Source organism: Gobius niger (assembly GCF_951799975.1).
Source record: "Gobius niger genome assembly, chromosome: 14".
In the NCBI taxonomy this organism is placed as follows: domain Eukaryota; kingdom Metazoa; phylum Chordata; class Actinopteri; order Gobiiformes; family Gobiidae; genus Gobius; species Gobius niger.
Window position 1 is genome coordinate 28,311,423 of NC_136865.1, and position 18,821 is coordinate 28,330,243.

An 18,821-nucleotide genomic window follows, 5' to 3' on the forward strand; every position below is an offset into this window, starting at 1 on the left:
GGACCTGCAAAGAATAATGTATCCAAACAGCCGCTGGACAATTTGCTACCTCAAACTATATCGATTCATTGTGAAATTAATTGACAAATAAAATCTTTGAATTTGAACTTTGAATTTTAAAAAGTTACTTCCTTAAACCCATAACATTTCTACACACAATGAGCATTTTAATGATTGTAATTAATGTTAATATTGAATCTAATAAGTGTAAATATTGTCTATATTATTTGGGATGTGCATTGCTAGAATACGGTTATAAAATTGGAATAAAGTCTAAATATACTTTGTGCATTTTTCCATCCATGTTTGTTGATAATAATAATAAAGGTTTTGCTGGTATCAAAGATTGTTTTCATCTTAGAAAACATTTGTCTTTCCAACACGATATAACTGGACTCAGCCAGGTCTAAATGAGGACTAAAATGGATATTAACCAAGTCCAAACTGTTGGATGCCCTGGTTACTTCACTCTCCATACACTCAGTAAAATAGTGCTTTACTCTATAATCAAACACAACCACAAAATGACTGTGGGCTAAAGTACAATCATTTTATTAATAGGCCTATTCGTTTTATGTATTTTCTTCAGCCCCTCCTGTGGAACTGCTGCTCTGCTCCTTTTTTCTTTGTCTTCAAACGCGAGTGAAATGTTACATAATTGTACGTTCAGTGTGGCACATCTCCATGACGCACCGTCAGCTGACTGGCTATGTGTCATTCCCCAGCATCACAATGGAAGCCACCGCATAGGCCCAAAGTTTTCCCAGAGCGAGTTTACTCTGCATCTGATCACGGCAGGCTGCGAAACCTCATGTCCGACCCTCTCCTGCACGACACGTCCCGCGCGCGCCATCATCAGCGTCCTCATCATCTCAGCCCAGCCTGAAGGTCACACACTGCGAAGCTTTTACGACCAGGAGGCGCATGACTATTTCTCCCCGGCGCATGCGTAAAACCGCCTCGACCGACTAACACAGTGGATCCAGCGAGAGGCGGGGCGTCGCATCCGCTGACTCCATCCTCCTCCCGACTCCAGCTTTAGGGATGGAAGCGGAGTATACATAATAAAGAGACGCGTGAGTGACGTGGCTTACGTGCGCCAAACTCGCCACAGAAAAAGGGGGAAGACGCCGACCCCGAGAACGCGCGATCGTCTTTGGGCATCTGCAGCAGTCACGACAGGTAAGGAGCGGTGCCTTTCCACACACGGCTAACTTGAGGGCGTTTTTCTTCTCTTTTCAGGCTTTATGATCGGGCTCGCGCGCAATATGTTGTCCCACATTTAGCTCAGACACCAGACAACACCGCCCCGATGCGTTATCTGACTTTGGCACACCGCGGAACGCTAATGCAAGGCGTCAGCGCGGAGGAAACAGCAGTAGTTTTGTTGGAAAGCGAGGTCGTGCCGGTAAGGACCATGGACAGCTGCTGTGCGTGACGGTGCGCTTCTTTTCCCCGCAGCTTCCAGCGCGACCGGGCGGGCACTCCTTTCCCTGAACTACACCACCACCTGAGGATCCGTGCGCACCGGGAAATCGGCACGACTCAACTTTGAACATGGAAAGCCAGGTCAGCGCGCCTCCTTTTCTTATTACACTGAAGCGACGAATACAGTGACCATTGGATTCTAACTGCAACCTGTTTTAGCGTGTCTTTTGGGGTTTAAAACTAGGCCTAATTATTATTTGGAATGATGTGAAGAAGCTACTAAAACTAAGGACTTATAAGAGCTGTTAATAGCATGATGGAAGTTTTGGAACACATTATTATGTTTTTGCAAAAGAGTTTCTTTTTACGGTGTTCATGCAAGTTATGGCAAACAAAGAAAATCTCACACCCAATTGCAAAAGAATTGAAATTTACTATTGATATTGGTAAAAATACCAGTACTAAAGCAGGTATCGACAAAATATATCTTTAGAGACCATGTTCTGATGCTGTTGGTCCAGGGACAGCATTAAAAAGAAATTACTTGGTTGTTTCAGCTCGAATAAATGATACAAATTGTCAAAATTGTCTTTCATGGATTGAATTAACATTGTTGTTCTGTTTACTGGTTCTAGACAGGGGCGGATCTAGAGAAAAAAAAGCACAGGGTGGCAAGCAGGGTCAGGGATAGTTTCTGTGGTGGCAACACATTTTACAATGTTTTTTGTTGTTGTTTTTTACTTTATTGTGTGGTTTTACATTTTAAATGTGTACATTTTTACATTTCTGTTATTACACACAATATTTAGTCTTTTTTTTTTCTTCTCCCGAAAAATTGACAAACAAAAGGAGCTATTACATACCTGATGTGCTGTGACAGTGGTTTGAATTCATACATGGTAGCTAGAAAGAAAAAATAAAAAAATAAAAGAAGAATAAAAAAAAGAATAAAAATAAAAAAGAATAAAAAATAATAATAATAATTCCTTGTTTTATACTACATCAAATTTTCTTCAAATACATGGCAGCTTTGATGTAGTATAAAGCACATTTTACAATGTTTATAGCAGGGGTAAGTTTTGCTTGATCAAGAGGCAATTTATTCCTTTAGATGTGGGTTGAGCCTCCCAAAATTATATACAAATAGTAGCATTGTCCATATTATAAGCAGGGGGTTTCTAACTCAGGTAAAAATTAAACTTTTGTGAAGAATAATCATCATCTTGGGAGCCACAGAGTTGTCACCTGACTCCTTATTTAGCTATAAAGTTGTTAGTATTCTTTGTCCTGCCTCTGTGAGCACCAAAATGGAACTAACGAGTGTCCATGAATTTTTGTTTGGCAATAAAGGAGTCAGATTTCATCACCTGATATTGACAATGTGCAGCCCTATTACCACACACCATGCCTTTATAACGCTCAAGTGTTGAAGGAACAGGACAAAGAGCCAGATGGAGCCTTCAAAATGTAACACTTTGCCTTGTGTGGAGCAGTCGGCTGCAGAGGTTTGAAACAATGATCTTGTAAATCCATCACGGTGAGCTGTTATTGGGGATGAGGAGATGGAGGTCAGGCTGAGATGGTTTGCTCTGTATCTGTTCGAGGAGAGAGTAGAAGATGCTGAGGTTGTAGTTCCTAAATTTAGGTCAAGGTGTTCTAGGTCGTGAGCGGCAGGAGGAGAATGGAAAATAGCTTTTTATCATCAAACAGCGACCACGTCATGAATTGAAACAAACAAAACAAATGTGTGAATATGTTTGATTGTGGATTCTTGCGATATGTATGTCTATAAATATTCCAATAACAATGATTTGACAATTGTTAACAGTGACACTCCCTCCCCCCCAAACCCATAAATCACCTGCATGTTATTACTCATCATGTCCATGTTTTAAGTTTACGATCCAGAGAGGCCAGACTGTTGCTCTAACCACATCCTCGACTGGAGCCTCTGTCGGGAATTATTACGGATAGACGAGGCAATATGTGAAGTGACTCAAATGACAAGTAGCTTTTATCCTCAGAGGCTTCTTCTCGTTCTTATGATTAAAAATGTAAGACTGATAACACATAAACTAGAGGTCTCTTCAAACTCTGGCTCCTCCTGATGTGAGCGGTTAGTCTGCCATAACCACATCTATTTACCAAAATAGAAAATATACTTCCTAATTAGAGAAACAGTTTTATTGTATTGTAGACATATTTATTTTATTGTAAACATGAAACAGGTGTAGTTATGACAGCCCTGTAGCCTATACCTGTTTGTACCAGTCTTAAGCTGGATTCACATCAACCCAAAGCCCCGTCGCTGTTTGGGGGCAGGGCGACTATTTGTCTGCTCAGGTTTCCTCATTTGCTCCGTCTCACCTGAGAAGAGCAACGGCACAAAAGCGACCTCAACCCCCAGACCGAGCCCGACTGCCCACTGCCCCAGCGGCACGGAGGACGGGTCAAATGCAGAGAATGAGGCCACTGTTTTTCCATACTGTGATATGTTCTTACCTGAGGTTAGACGAGTTGATGTACTGTCTGGTCTTTGTGCCCATGGAAGATCGTGGTAGCTTCCAACTTCACCCCCATTTGGAGCTATAGGAATATACTGGGAGAGGCCAAATGCTAACAACATCTTTGGTTGTTTTGCACACACAAAGACCAGATAGGTACATGTATATGAACTCGTCTAAGCGCAGGTAAGGACATATCTTAGTATGGAAAAATGGTGGCCTGTTCCTTTAGCCTAGGCCTGGGTGATTTAAAAAAAAAAAAAAAAAAAAATCCAGATTATTTTCCCTATATTGATCCATCTCGATTTTCAATTTGATTTAATTTTTTCATAATAAATGTAATACATCTTGCTGATTCATAAAATTAGATACATCTTTTATTCAAACAAAATCAAATGCTTTTCATTTAACACATAAAAAAAAAACATTGTCTCGTCCAAACTCCCAAACTAGGTACAGTTTGTGCCAAAGAAATGGCTGTAAACCTGTCGATTATAAAGTCCCATGACGACTATTGAGATTGACCAAAGTAGAGATATTGATTCTGATTAAATTACGATGAATTAACCGTAAGTCGAAACAAAAATGCTCAGCCCTGTTAAAATGCGATGGTGATCTCTGGAGTGTGAATTGAGTCCTGTCCCCTTTTTATTTCTGTTTAAGTCACAAAGTAGTTCATACATTTATCCGACTACTTGATAAAACCTCCTTATCCAGCTGATTCGCCTCCAGCCGGCAACACTCGACCAATCACAGCGCTCCTGGTGCAGCGAAAAGGAGACGTCGATTTGACAAACGCAATCGACCCAAAACTGGCTTCAGTAGCGAAAACATCCTCAACTCAATCAACCCAGTCCAGTCGACATTATTTGATAATGAAGATCTCTGCTACGATGCTTACCTTTGCTTATCCTAATTGCTCCAGCTTCTCCAAACCTGCTGACCTTCCCTCACTGCGACATTTATTACTGTAAATATAAACCCAACGAATTGTCACATACATTATTAACTGGACATGAAGGTCAGTACAGCAGTGGCATTTCAGCGTCTCCATCATCTTATCTCCATCATCTCCCCATCATCGCTCAGTGTGTTGTTGAGACTGAGTGGGAGGGCGGTGTTTGTAACCCTCTTCTCCCTTGTCCCTTCCCCCCGAGTGTGCGTATGCATCTAAATAGAGGACACTGGCTGCAGACGTCCGGGATTGCAGTTTTCAGCCTATTTGTGCTGGGAATAAAAGGAGCAGGGCATTTCCTGTGTAAAGAGTGAAGCCCGAGTGGCATCTTGGAGTCTGGTCCTTTTGTAGCTTTTTGTCGCTATAGGACGACATGTTCTTTTTAGAGAGAGAGGTGAAGAAAAGGAGGATTGTTTAGCAGTTTGATGAAGATACAAGATGGATTTAAACGTGCAGTTTTAGAAGCAATACCTCAAGCTGACTGATTTATATTGTAGCGGAAAATTAGGGATTAGTTTATCATCATTTATACTGTGAGTTTGACTTTACATAAAGACTTTTTACCAAGCATAAGCTGAAGTTTACGTATTTCTATACACTCACGCAGGATTCTCTCATTTACACGTCAGATTTGGGACCCTAAAACTGTATTACATGCCTTTAAGTCATATGACCTTTGTTGTTATGGCGGCCATTTTGAATATCGAAGTAGAATTATGCAGGACTACTACATGTAACAATATCTCTACTCAGGATGAAAATGAAAGACAACTGATTGACAGTGGCATTTTTATGAACTCGTAATCATTGCTCAAGAAGACAACAGTAAAAACATGAACCCAGAGAAGCACGTTTATGTGAAGAAACCAGTGTCTCAGTGTTTAAGCTGCTCATAACGTTAGCATGCTACTGGTTAGCATCTAGCTTCAACAGCTCAGCTGTGACCTCTCCAAGAGAAAGCCCTGAACCACACTCAAACCTATAGCCTTGGATACAACATGGGGTCATAGCTGAGCTGTTACTGTAGTTTTTCCTCAGTGTTCACACATGTGTTTATCGTGTTGAAACCATCGACAGGTGATTGATGACAGTTGCTAACCGGTAGCATGCTAACGTCTTGAGCAGCTTAAACACTGACTCAGACTGAGACTTTGTCAACATGATGAACTGCAAAAATCCCAGTGATCCCAGTCTCTGTCTCTGGGGCCGTGTTTTTACTATTATCTCCATGAACAATGATTACCAGTACATAAAAATGCCATTGTCAATCAGTTGTCTTTCATTTTCATCCTGTGTAGAGATATTGTTACATGTTGTAGTAGCCTAGTCCAAAGTTGTACTTCGGTATTCAAAATGGTGGCCGGAATTATCCATGATGTCATTGGAAACGCATGAATACAGGCAATCGTAAATGTTGGTGTAACATGCCCACAAATACCTATATTCTACTTTCCAGCTTGATAAATGACCCTCATAAAGTAGTACAGGACTTTAGAAAAACAAATCAACTTAAACATCTAATGTTTAATGTGGAATCTGAGGAAAATCTATCTACAATGATCTTCAGTAGATTTTTCGACTCGTTATTTGAACTATACTCATTCGTTCTTGTGCTGACATTCGCTACTTGCTTCGATACGTATTTTGTGAAATGCAAATGTGGCCTTTCGATGTAGCAAGTCCAGATTTTTGACCTTTAACTAGAACAAATTTCTGTCCTTAGCATGAAAAGAGTTAGACACAGAACTTACTTTAATTGGCTTTAACACCATTATTATCATTATGCCCTGGTCGGAGAGAGTAAGAGAAATGTACCGGACAGAGGCAGATTCAGGCCCGCTCACAGGTCAGTCTGACGGGGTTATTTAAGTCCAACCTTCCTCCCTCTGTCTCCTCTCCTGCTGCTGCTGGATCCATTTACATTTGTCACAGTGACTCAGGAGAAACAACACACGACCGCGCCTGCAATAAAGGGACATGATACAATTAGCCGGTCCAGTTTGATTGAGCTTTGTGTTGAAGATTTCACCACTGTTGTCGTCTCCCAAGTCCCAAATGGAAAAAGAGTGTTACAGTGTCTCTTTTTGAGTTTTATGACAGTTTAGTCCAGAAATAGGCAAGTTTGGATGGTAGCAGGCTGATAGATATAGGCAAGGTCATACAAAGGGGTGTGGCCTCGCCGAGGGGGAAGAAAACCAATCATGGGAATCACAATTTTTTACTCTCTTTAGCCTCTTTGAGTTCATATGGATGTTTTACACAGTAGATTATTCAGTCGAAGCGGAAAAATGGCAGTTGTAGCTAATGTGAGCATATGTAGCATGAAGCTAACATTAGCTTCCTGGTTAGCTTTGTCCATTTTTAAGCATTTATAGGCTGTTGAACCACTTTGTCATCTCCGTGTGTCTGTTTCTTTCTTTTAGTAGAAAATATATTCATAATTCAGCATTTGTTAAAGTAATGGTGTTTGTTTTCCCACTGGCTGCTTCTAACATGACCATATATGGGATAAATTCTGTATCCATATTCATATATTTGTTTGTATTGTAGGGTATTTTAAAGGAGTTTCGATCTGTTTTGTGTACAGTCATATTTCTCAAAATCATGTGCCAGGCCAGGGGTTCCCAAACCTTTACAGTATAATGTAATTAGCATTTAGAATAATATTAAAAATCTGCTTTATTCATTATTATTTGGATACTTTATTTAACACATATTGAAATCATCTCACCTCATTGTCCCGTAATCCCCCCGGTCGTCCCAACCCCCACGTTGGGAACCACTGTGCTAGGCTACACGATATACTAAGTCATTCAATTGATTGTGTCAAAATGAAAGCCTTTAAAGTCATTTAAAAGCATTAAATTGGATTCAAACTAGCATTAAATCAAAATGTCTTGGAGAATAACCACATTGCATCGACTCTTTTTGAGGCATAAGTTCACAAATACAGAACACTGTTATTTACTCAAAATGATGAATGACCCTTGACTGCACTGTATATATAGACACTTTCCCCTAAGGACTACAGATGGAAATTAGCTTGAAGGGTACCTACAGTCTGGTACGGACATCTTTGCTCTCAAGCGTAATGAAATTATACACTGTCCTGATAGATAAATAAACAAACAAACAAAAGTTTTCTGTTTGTTGTTGCTTTTGAATTTTAGAAGCACGAATTCATTTGACGGGATTTGCTGATGCTGGTGAAGGAAATACGCACAGATGTGTTTGTAGCTTTAAAAACATAGTAGTGGGGCATTAAAATGGCATTGAAAAACAAAGCAATCAGCAAATCTAAAACCTAAAACCCACTGGACAGCTCAAACAAATATACAACAAAAGCTAAATTCAAACATGTGTCTGGTAGTCTGGTCGTTTAAAGAAAGTCTTACTAAACCGACAGAAAAGCTTTTAGGCTTTTAGGTCCTAAAGTGCTAACCACCTCCATTAGGATCATCACGCCCTGAAGACCCGTTTAAAGTTTATTCTAATCCAAAGTGTGAGCTCCGGGCGCTGTCACTGCTGCTCACACTGTTCTCTCCTTTAGACTCTAATCACAACAGGCTCTGACAATCTGCTCCGTCAGCCGCTGCTAATGTCGTTTACACAGGAGGCGACTGCTCCTGGAAGAGACTCCAAAGTTTTAACACAGCAGCTCAGACTTAAAGCAAAGTACTACAACTACTACTACTACTACTACTACTACTACTACAGTCGTGTTTCTCACTGTGTTAGTGCATTTGTGTACAGTCACAGCTCCTGGTTGTACGAGGCAGTGCTGATCACTGGTTGACATGCGGTTGCCATGGCGACGCAGCATCTGTTCAGGAAGCGCTGTTGCCGTTTTCGGCGTTATGCAACTATAGTAGCCGGCCGCGCGCCGCCGTGTAGCGTTTGTTGTTACGTAACCAGAGCAGGAGTTTCCACCGCCCTGGACACGGACGGTTTAACACAGTAGACGTTCTGTTGGAAGATTTCGCTGCTGCTGCACACTTTGGCTCCTGGAGGTGTTACATTTGTGTTATTGCACGTTCTGTTTGTTTTTTCTGGATTCATCAGGTTTCTCCTTCACTAGATGCATTTCTAACTCTTCAAAACCTTACATGATTTAGCAGAGTTTCAGATTTCACAGCAAAAAGTCATCTAGAAAGAAGAAGAAAATGTTAATAAGTAAATCCGCCCTTGATTTAAAGGGGCTGGATGCAAGTTAGCCATTTTATACTCACTACTGCCCCCTAAGGTCATACATGTAACTGCAGCTCCTATATTAAGCTCGTGCATGACGGCACATCGGACCTGAATCATTTTTAAACTCTGTATAGTCCCTTTAAGAGGTGGGTAGAGTAGCCAAAATATTGACTCAAGTAAGAGTAACGTTACTTTGAAATAACTGAACTGAAGTGCAATTAAAAAGTAGTGGTTAGCGCTCATGCTTCACAGTTCGAAGGTCCCGGGTTCGTTTCCCACCTTGGCCTTTCAGTGTGGAGTTTGCAGGTTCTCCCCTTGTTTGCATAGGTTTCCTCCAGGTACTCCGGTTTCCCTACCACTAAAAACATGTACAATAGGCCAGTGTGTTTGAGAGTGGAGACGATGGATGGAAATTAGCCCAAGGCTACAATCCGGTGTGGCGTGTTTACATGCATAAGACCCATGTATGTTCATTAACATGCACTGTCCCGACCAAATAAATCTAAAAATAAATAAGTCAAAGTTTACAGATGGATTGTTGATGTCTTTTCCTAATTTTATAGTGTTCAAAAGTCAGATTTATGTATCAGGTTTGAGTGGAGTTGAGTAAGAGTAAAGATTCTTCATCACAATATTACTCAAGTAGAAGTACAAAGAACTGAATGATATAACTACTCTAACTATAAGTACACTTTCTTCAAAAAGTTACTCAAGTATTTTAAAATGAGTACTACACGCCTCTGGATTTAAGTGACTCATTTTAAGAAATCTGTCCCCCTGGGGCAAGTTTTTAACATTTATATTAAAGCAGTGCTAAGTAACTTGTTTACCTTAATAAATCATTTCCGTAGTCCCTCTGGGGGTAATATAAGTGGGATGATTGGAGGGTCTTTCATCTCCCCCTGGTGTCTCTGGCCAGAAAACCACAATTGCAACTTGACTGCCACCAGACCCGGAGGCGCAATACACACTAATAGAATCACGAAGAAGAATCTAGCAGGCTAACGGGCAAAGCTAACTGCGGCTAGCTCCACTTAAACAGTATTTACAGCCAAGTTTGAGTGAAAAAAAAGGATCTCCATTGTGTAATTGGATGAACAATATCCCTTTGTCTTTTCTGTCGTAGTATTTACTCTCACGGACAATTAATAAGTAAGAAAATTGCAACTTGATACGACACCTGCAGTTGCACTTATGGCCTCTAGGGGCAAGAGTTACTTAGTACTGCTTTAAGAAAGAAGAGCTCATCACACTCAAAAGTAGATGAAAAAAAAAAATCATAATTTACTTGAAAAAGGATTGTTGATGATCTTTTCCTAATTTCATAGCTTTCATTCACGAACAACTCAATGGGAGAGACAGTTTTCTCCAAACAGAAAATCTCCAAATGTTTTCCCTGATCGTTCACAAACCTGCCACATTCGTCTATAAAGTCCTATAATCTGACCGACGCCAGGCACATCATTTTCAATTTTGTATCCACTGTTTGAAACCCGTTTAGTCCTGATTTGATCTTTCATAGGCCTGGTGGTCAGATATTTCTCTGTCTGCATGAAGGATGGTAAAGGATGCTGGTCGAGTTGATTAATGGATGAAAGAATGAAAGAAGACATAAAGAGTCGTCCGTACGAGCTCATACGTAGAGTTAGCGAGACTCTCGACCCCCGCACTGACCTCTCCAGTCTAATCTTCTCCGCCGCCGCCCTCTCTGCTCCTCCCTCATTAAAACCGTCCATTCATCCATTCATTCCCTGTCCTTCTGTCTCTCTGTCCTTCCCCTTTTCTCCAAATCTCTGGGGACCTGCCCCGTCACATCGTCTCCGTAGCAACAGCCTGAAGGCGGGCGCGTTTTATTGACTCACGGGTCGGCGCACGCTCAAGTCCGCACGTATGCAGCCGCACCTTAGAGCATTTCACCGTCCGAGAGATCTGAGAAATCCCAAACCCTCCTCTGAAACAAAACAAACAAAAGTTACATTGTGCAGTGTCATACTATTTTATAAGTCCATTTTCTTTTTCATCTTTAGAAATACACCTACATTTAGACCAGACCAGGATATTGTCTAAGGGCTAAAACTTTGATTTCCAACCGAAACAAATTGGGTTACATTATATTTCAAGCAATTAAGTGCCAGGATTAACAGACAGATAATCCTGGTATTTTAGGATTATCATGCTGTTTTTATCATCAGCTTTATAGGCTTATTTAATGCTTTTTTAGCATAAAGTTTGTGGGTAAAATAAAGTATTTCATATTGCAGCCATTCCCAAAGTCCCAGACATCGCTGATACAAGCCCCAGCTCAAACAAACATTAACACAATTCTAAAAGTTTGTCAATTTTTGTGGATGGATGGATGGATGGATGGATGGATGGATGGATGGATGGATGGATATTCTTCCTTTTTTTGTTCTTTTAAAAAGTGAATGTTTTAAAACTCACAGACTATTGTTGAGCTTTTGAGATGCTAACAACACATGCTAACAACACTAAGCAACTAAGCGCTAATCAGTGACAAAATCCCCACTTTCCCACATGAACATAAACCAACTGAGGACAATGACGTCACAACTCGGGAAAACGAACTCTCCAGTCCACATGAATGCACCATATCTATGTCACTTTCTGTCAGCAGCTTAAAAATGAACACAAAAATCTCGCTCTGTCTCGTCCAAACTCCAAAAACGAGGAGCTGTTTCTGCCAAAGAAGTGTCTGTAAATCTGAACAATATTGAGAATGACCACACTGGAGATTGTGATTTCGATTATATTTCGATAAACTGTCCTTGTTTTAATGAAGACGACAGTGTTTGAGCATTGAAGCATTGAATCGATGCTCTGACTATCCAGCTCTCTGATTGCTGGTGGTTCCCGTAAATAATGTGCCGCCTGTTGAACCTGTCAGGTGTTTAAAAAGTGCTTGAGTTTAATCCCAGGCCGCGCTCCCATCTGCACGTACACATTTAGCATTAGCAACAAAGCTACACACACCGTGACCTACATTCTCCCACGTTTGACATGACTCACTGCACGCCAGCGCCGGCCAGGACTGGCCAATCACGTGAGAGCGGGCGCAGGGATGGACACACGGAGCGGGCAGAGGGTTAAACGATTTTTTATTGACGATAAAAGGGATCGATAACGTGAGAGCAGGACATTCAACAGACTCACGAGACGACCACGGGATCATCCGTCACTCACTCCCGGGGGGGGATTCTGGCGCTCGTTTAGTGATTTGGGGATTAACAGCACGTTTGTCGAGAAAGTGATTGGAATTTTAATGAGTGAAAATGTGCACAAGGAAGTGATTTGTATTTTCCGCATTAATATTATGTAGCTTCAAGGCGGAGATAAGGCTTCATTAGACTGGGTTTATACAGGGAGCAGCAAGTCATATTTAAAGCAAGGAATCTGTGCATGTTTCATTTCTTAAGATTTGCAAACATCCCACAAAGCAGAAGAATGAGGGGGAATGCTGATATTGCAGTACAATGTGTTCAGACCATTATTTTGGTGCTTTTAGACAAACTTGTGCTGTAAAAATAGTCGAGCAGTGTCATTATTATCCAAGGAATGATAGATTTAGTGCAAATTGGAGGCAAATCTATTGTTTTTAGTGACATTTAAAGGGATATTTCAGGATTTTTGACATAGGGCCTCATTTCCTAGTTATCCAGAGTGTTGCTGATTTCTGGAGATGTTTTTTTTTCTTATGTTTGAAGAGTTTCATGGTACTAGGCTAGTGCAAGGCTAGTGCATTTCTATGGTATCAGCTAGCCTGCATTAAAAACAGTCTGACCCGCTCCACCAAGCACCTGAGGCAAATCACTTATAACACCAGACTAACCATATAAACGTCTGTCATTAGAGTAATTTTAACCATTTTGCATTTATAATACCTTATATTTGAGCAGCATCAGCTTCGTGGTTGTATAAGCTACAGCGGCGGAGTGATCTGCTAGAAAATAGTCCCTGAAAATGTGGTCATTCATGTGATGCAGGTCAGTTATATTCCAAACATTACTCTAATGACAGACATTTATATGGTTGGTCTGGTGTTATAAGTGATTTGCCTCAGGTGCACTGTGGAGCGGGTCACACTGTTTTTAATGCAGGCTAGCAGATACCATAGAAATGCACTAGCCTTGCATTAGCCTAGCGCCACTAAACTCTTCAAATATAAGAACTGCAAGAATTACAAAAAAAAATATCTCCAGAAATCAGCAACACTCTGGATAACTGGGAAATGAGGCCCTATGTCAAAAATCCTGAAATATCCCTTTAAGGCCTTGATTAAGTCACATTTTGTTTGATAACATCTATACGCCCCATGGAAATTCTCTATAACTATAGTTTTGGAGGATCTGCACTTTATTTGAGCAGTATTTTTGCTGAGAACTGAGTGCTTTTACCGCCTCAGTTTCACGTTTCCTTCCTTCACATCCATAAATCTCAGTGGATCCACTCTTACCTGGTTTGTTACTGAATAACAGAGAAATTACAGAGTAACAGCTCCTCAGTTTTGCCTCTGGGAGAGTTTCTATTACACCTGATTCTCTCACCAGGACACGGGGAACAGTTGATATTCAGCTCAGACTAGAAAACAAACCTGGACATGATTACATTTCTTATAATGTGTTTAGACTAGAGTTCATCCGTTGCTCTGATAGTCCATGCGGTTTTGCGATGTCGTCTATATTTTATGCAGCTTAATGCTCCTCCACTTGACAGTTTTCTCACAAAGCCTTTTCATTATTTGATCAATACAATGTTACTGTAAAACATTACAGTGAGACGCTGCAGGTAAATCAGCTCAAATCAATCAACTTCCTTCCATAGAAGTTCAAATATAAAAGGCAGTTTTTCTAAAAGCTTTTCCTCACTGTCCAGGGACGACAGACCCTTAAATGAAGAAGTATTGTTCATTTATTGAACTCTTTTTGCACAATAGTGATTAGGCCTGATTGGTCCGATATAAAAGGCCGATAACTCCGGAACCATTGTTGTGCTGGAAAGAACTCAGTCAGAGCTTTAAAAGCCCTCCCACAACTTCCTCGACCTCAGGGAGCGGAGAAACATCATGGTGAAAATCAGTCGCAAATCTGTTAACCTATATCTGTATATTATGTTGTAGCTTTTGCTTTTGCATTTCGGAACCATAAGAGACAGAGACTTACCATTTTTTGGTTTTGGAATCATCTGATTTTGTCTTCTCCCTCTGAAGAACCTAACATGAATGTCATGATTAAATCAGACCAATGCCCCTCACACAGCGCCCCCTGCTGTCACAGTTCAACACTTGACATGTTGAGAAGTTTCATACACAGGATTATAGACGAGACATTTCTATGTATTTCTATGACTGAAACCTTTACTATGATAATACATGTTTAGCTATAGGCCAATGGAGAAATACAAAAATGACATCAGATTAAATATTAGCTTATGTATCGGCTATCGGCCAACCCCCTTCATATCGGTATCAGACCCCAAAAATCCACATCTGTCGGGCCTTAATAATAGCTATTTAATAAATCAAGTAAGTCCCAAGTAAGCACACTTTTCTACATTTATGTTTTCACCTGCAGTTTGTGCTAAAGTGGATCTGCAGTGGAGTCATCTGTGCATGTTTTACTCCCGCAGCAGATTTGTCTTAAGACTGTAATACAAATCATTTAAAATGCTGCACTATTATCCTTATATTATAGCTTGTACTCAGCACGTGCCTTGATAAACGACCCAAGAGCTTTATTCACCGTTATAGAAAATCCTCAATCCTCTTTTTACTTCTTGCCTCTCATCTCCTGCATACGCTCCAAAGCGATGCCTCTGAAATGTCTCTATTCACCTCCAGTGTCTCGCCTTAATTGGTAAAGAGCTTCTTTAACACGTTTTTTAATCTTTACAAATGCTCGGTCAGACCTCCCACACATTTCCATTCACATGTTAAAGGGATTATCATCACGGCGACAGATGGTCTTTACGAGGACCACGGCTTATCTGCGAGGTAAATAAAAGACTTTCGGGGTATTGTTTTTAAAGAGAGCAAACAATGGTTGTATTGTGGCCGCACCTTTAGCTCTACTTCCTTCTTCTTCACCTGTTCATCCTGTCCACCTCTCACAGCTGCTTTTTCTCCAGAACCAGAGGGGCTTAAATCCTCCATTAGCCACACTCACTCAGTCACAGACGGGCCCGGGAGAGTCCAGGCTTTTAAAACAGATCGATCTGTTCCACAAATGCCACCGCGGTCCAGGGCGACTGGAGCCGAGGGAGACGGGGGACGGCGGCTGAATATAAACTCGTGACTTCAGAGCACATTGATCACATGTGTGTTGATGAAGAGAATGATCGAGATTCTGTCCACGTGTAGGAAACAGGGAACACGTCGGATTTTTGCGGCTTCGAGCGGTGTATGGAGACCCCTGGGGGTACTGGAGGACCTAGCAGGGGGTATGTGGAACTATTTCAAACTGACAAAAAAATTTACTATTACTTTTGTAGGTCTTAGCTTTCAAATGAGGCATTGCACTGTTGCTTTCCAGTTCAGAAGCTTTTAGGAGAAAATGTGCTCGATTCAGGCGGGGGTTGAGAGGTTAAAGGGACTATACGGTCACTACTCTTAGGGCTTTTCCACCAAGGTGTTGGTTCTGGGCTGGTTCAGAGCTGGTTCTGGTGCCGGGTTAGTTCCATACTGACTTGGTTTTCCACCAAAATGAGAGCTGTGTCTATTGTCATAGCAACGCTTTGGGAAGTCAACATCAAAAATGGATAGTAACATCTTACTACAGCCACAGCCATTTATGTTTCAGTCACAGCAGCCGTTAACATTTTGATTTCTTCTTTCTAACTCTTGTTTAAGCTAAAGAGCATAAAGCAAAACAACAGTTTCCTCCACAGAGACTGTTTTGGCTTCTCCAGGAAGTTCTAAGCACAAACTAACTAATACTGATTGTTTGTTGGAGGAGAGAGCCACGCCCCCAGCTGCTGACATCACTGGTGCTCGTTTCTTGGTCCAGCTTTTAATTGGTTCCCAACCGGCACCAGATTTTGGAACCAAGAGCCAGCGTTTTTTCAGTGGAAAACGAAAGAACCGGTTCTGAAACTGGAACTGGCCCAGAACCAGCACCAGCCCCAGCTTGGTGGAAAAGGGCTAACTGTAACTCAAAAAGGTGTTAGCTCGGGTTCGAAGTGCCGTCATGCATGAGATTAATATTGAAGCTGCAGTTACGTATAAGACCTGGCAGTACTGAGCATAAATGACCAACTTGCATCTAGTATCTTTAATATTACTTTTGGTCAAAGCAGTCAATATAACGTTATGAATTAAATCTAGTGTGAAGAAGCATTAATATAACGTTAGCATCTCATTAGCTAACTGTTGTAGCAGTAGCCGTTTTGTTTACATACGAGTTTATTCTGCTGGATTCGCTCAGTCGTGATTTTCTATTACCAGAAACGCAGCATAAATACTTCACTACAGAAGACTTCTAAAGGCTAATGTTATGTGGAAAAAAAAGCAAAGACATGTTGAAATTGGCTCCAGTTTGGCATTACCCAAATCTAAAAGCTTCTTGAAAAAAGTGTCTTAATAGCGACAGAAATGCAACCAAAAAGTGACGAAAAAGCGGCAAAAAAGCAACAAAACGGGCCAGAAAAGCAACAATAACACAATGTAAAAGCAACAAAGACGTCACAAAAGAGCGACAAAAATGTAGCAAACAAGTGAAGAAAAATCCAATGTTATAGCAATATAGCAACAAAAATCGACTAAAAAAACTACGAAAACATGACAAAATGTGGCAAAAATGTGACAAAAAAGATCAGTTTTGTAGGTCTTAGCTTTCAAATGAGGCTTTGCACTGGCATAGATACAGACGGCGTCTCTGGAATCGCCCATATATGGTCATTTTTGAAAACAGTTAAGGGGGAAAACAATTTTGAAAAAATGAAAATTTCCTCTAATTATTCAAAAACTACTGTAACAAATGCTGAAATATGAACATAGTTTCTACTAAATAATGATACAAAGACATGGGGAGGAGCAAAGTGGTTCAACAGCCCATAAATACATGAATAACGGAGAATGCTAACTTGATGCTACATGTTAGCATCGGGCTAACGGTTAGCTAGCGCTTGTTACAACTGCCGTTTTTTCACTTCTACTGAACAATCTGTTGTGAGAAAATATCCATATGGGCCCGATTTACACTTGACTTTATTTATGTGATAAATAAGTTCATATTCCACCAGAAAATGGCAAAATAGAGTGAAAAATTGTGTTTCTCTAAAGATTCTATTTTCCCCCTCGGCGAAGCCACGCCCCCTTCTATGACGAGATGCCGTCTGTATCTATAGGCTGTGAGCTCCAAGAAACGTTTCGATTTGGGTAAAACCAAAATGTTCTCAATTAAGGCGGGGAGTAAGAGGTTAAATCTTATTCCATGTTTAAATTCAAGTTAAAATGTGGACAGGAAGTCGTGTTTACCCTAAACTGACCAACAGGAAGTTAAACAAAAACAGTCCGTGTGCAGAGACTATTGAAAATATGTCACACATGTCCTCAATTGAATCATTTCTACTTCAATCTAAAGACAAAACATTTCTCATATCTCTCTGTGTGGGAGCTGGTTTGGGCTAAATGCCTGTTTAAGGCCCATCGTTCACTGAACCAGTCGTCCTTCATCACTAAATGCTAAATAAAACCCCGTCAGCTCATCTCTCGGCTCAACGTCCTGCAGCGCATCCATTTTTCATTTATACCCATTCCTCCTCTCCATATTAGGCTCGTGCCAGCGTCGCCCACGCTCTGATTGGCAGAGCCCTGTGTCAGTGTTTAGTGTCGGCAGAATCAAGGGCAGTGGGTCACCTGATGCCCGGCTCGTGTAACATCACAAGGCCCAGAGCTGAGTCAGGCAGCGTGACGTCGAATACAAGCCCAAACCCTGCCCCCAAACCCCGCCCCCAAACCCTGCCCCCAAACCCTGCCCCCAAATGCCCCACAAGCTTTTACAGCAGCGAGAAGAGAAGGTTTAAACAAATATGGCCGAGTCATCTACATCCACTGTGCTACTTTCTTTAGACAGATACAGCTGAATTATCACGGTAGTTCACACACAAACACACAAGAATACATTTCCATCCTTTTGAACACCATGGGCCAGATGGATGTTAACTAAGTACACTGTAACCTACTTTAACCAACAAAATAAATATTTAATGAAACTTCCTTCTTTCTTGGCACAGCAGTTTCTGTGAACTGTATTTGCACTTTCTCTGTGTGCCATGTTTTAGTGAGGTTATTTTTTTTTACCGCAGAGAAGGGCCATTACCAGTCATGAAGGAAACAGTTTTTAAAAAGTAAACAAACAGCAAACGTTAGCTGATGATCTTAAGGTCTTTGAGCAGGGATTTGAGATCTACATATCCACAGATTTGTTCTCTCTGAAAGACTGAAGAGGCACCAGAGCCCCCCACACCTACAGCACAGGGGAGGTGTTACACGAGGCGCTGCATGAAACAAGAAAAGGACAAACGAGGAGGTACCCGGGCAAAACTTGCAGCTAAAGCCACACAATCTTCTTTCTGAAACACTGAAGAGGCACCAAGAGCCCCCACACCTGCAGCACAGTGAAGCATCACAAGAGGCGCTACAGGAAACAAAAAAGAGACAAACGAGATGGTATATATGGGCAAGACTCGTAGCTAAAGGCACACAAGCTTCTATCCCGACTATTGTTCTG

At 41.1% G+C, this 18,821-nt stretch overlaps 1 protein-coding gene across 1 annotated transcript in view; it reads left to right on the top strand.

Annotated features, from left to right (window-relative positions):
- Positions 1-631: 631 nt before the first annotated feature.
- The window catches only part of slc2a3a (solute carrier family 2 member 3a), a 33,984-nt gene continuing 15,794 nt past the window's right edge, over positions 632-18,821 (top strand). Inside the window, exons 1-2 of the mRNA XM_079570960.1 lie at positions 632-1,182; positions 1,462-1,569. Coding sequence (XP_079427086.1) covers positions 1,558-1,569 — 12 coding nt within the window. The 5' untranslated portion in view covers positions 632-1,182; positions 1,462-1,557. The remainder of the gene's footprint in view (positions 1,183-1,461; positions 1,570-18,821) is intronic.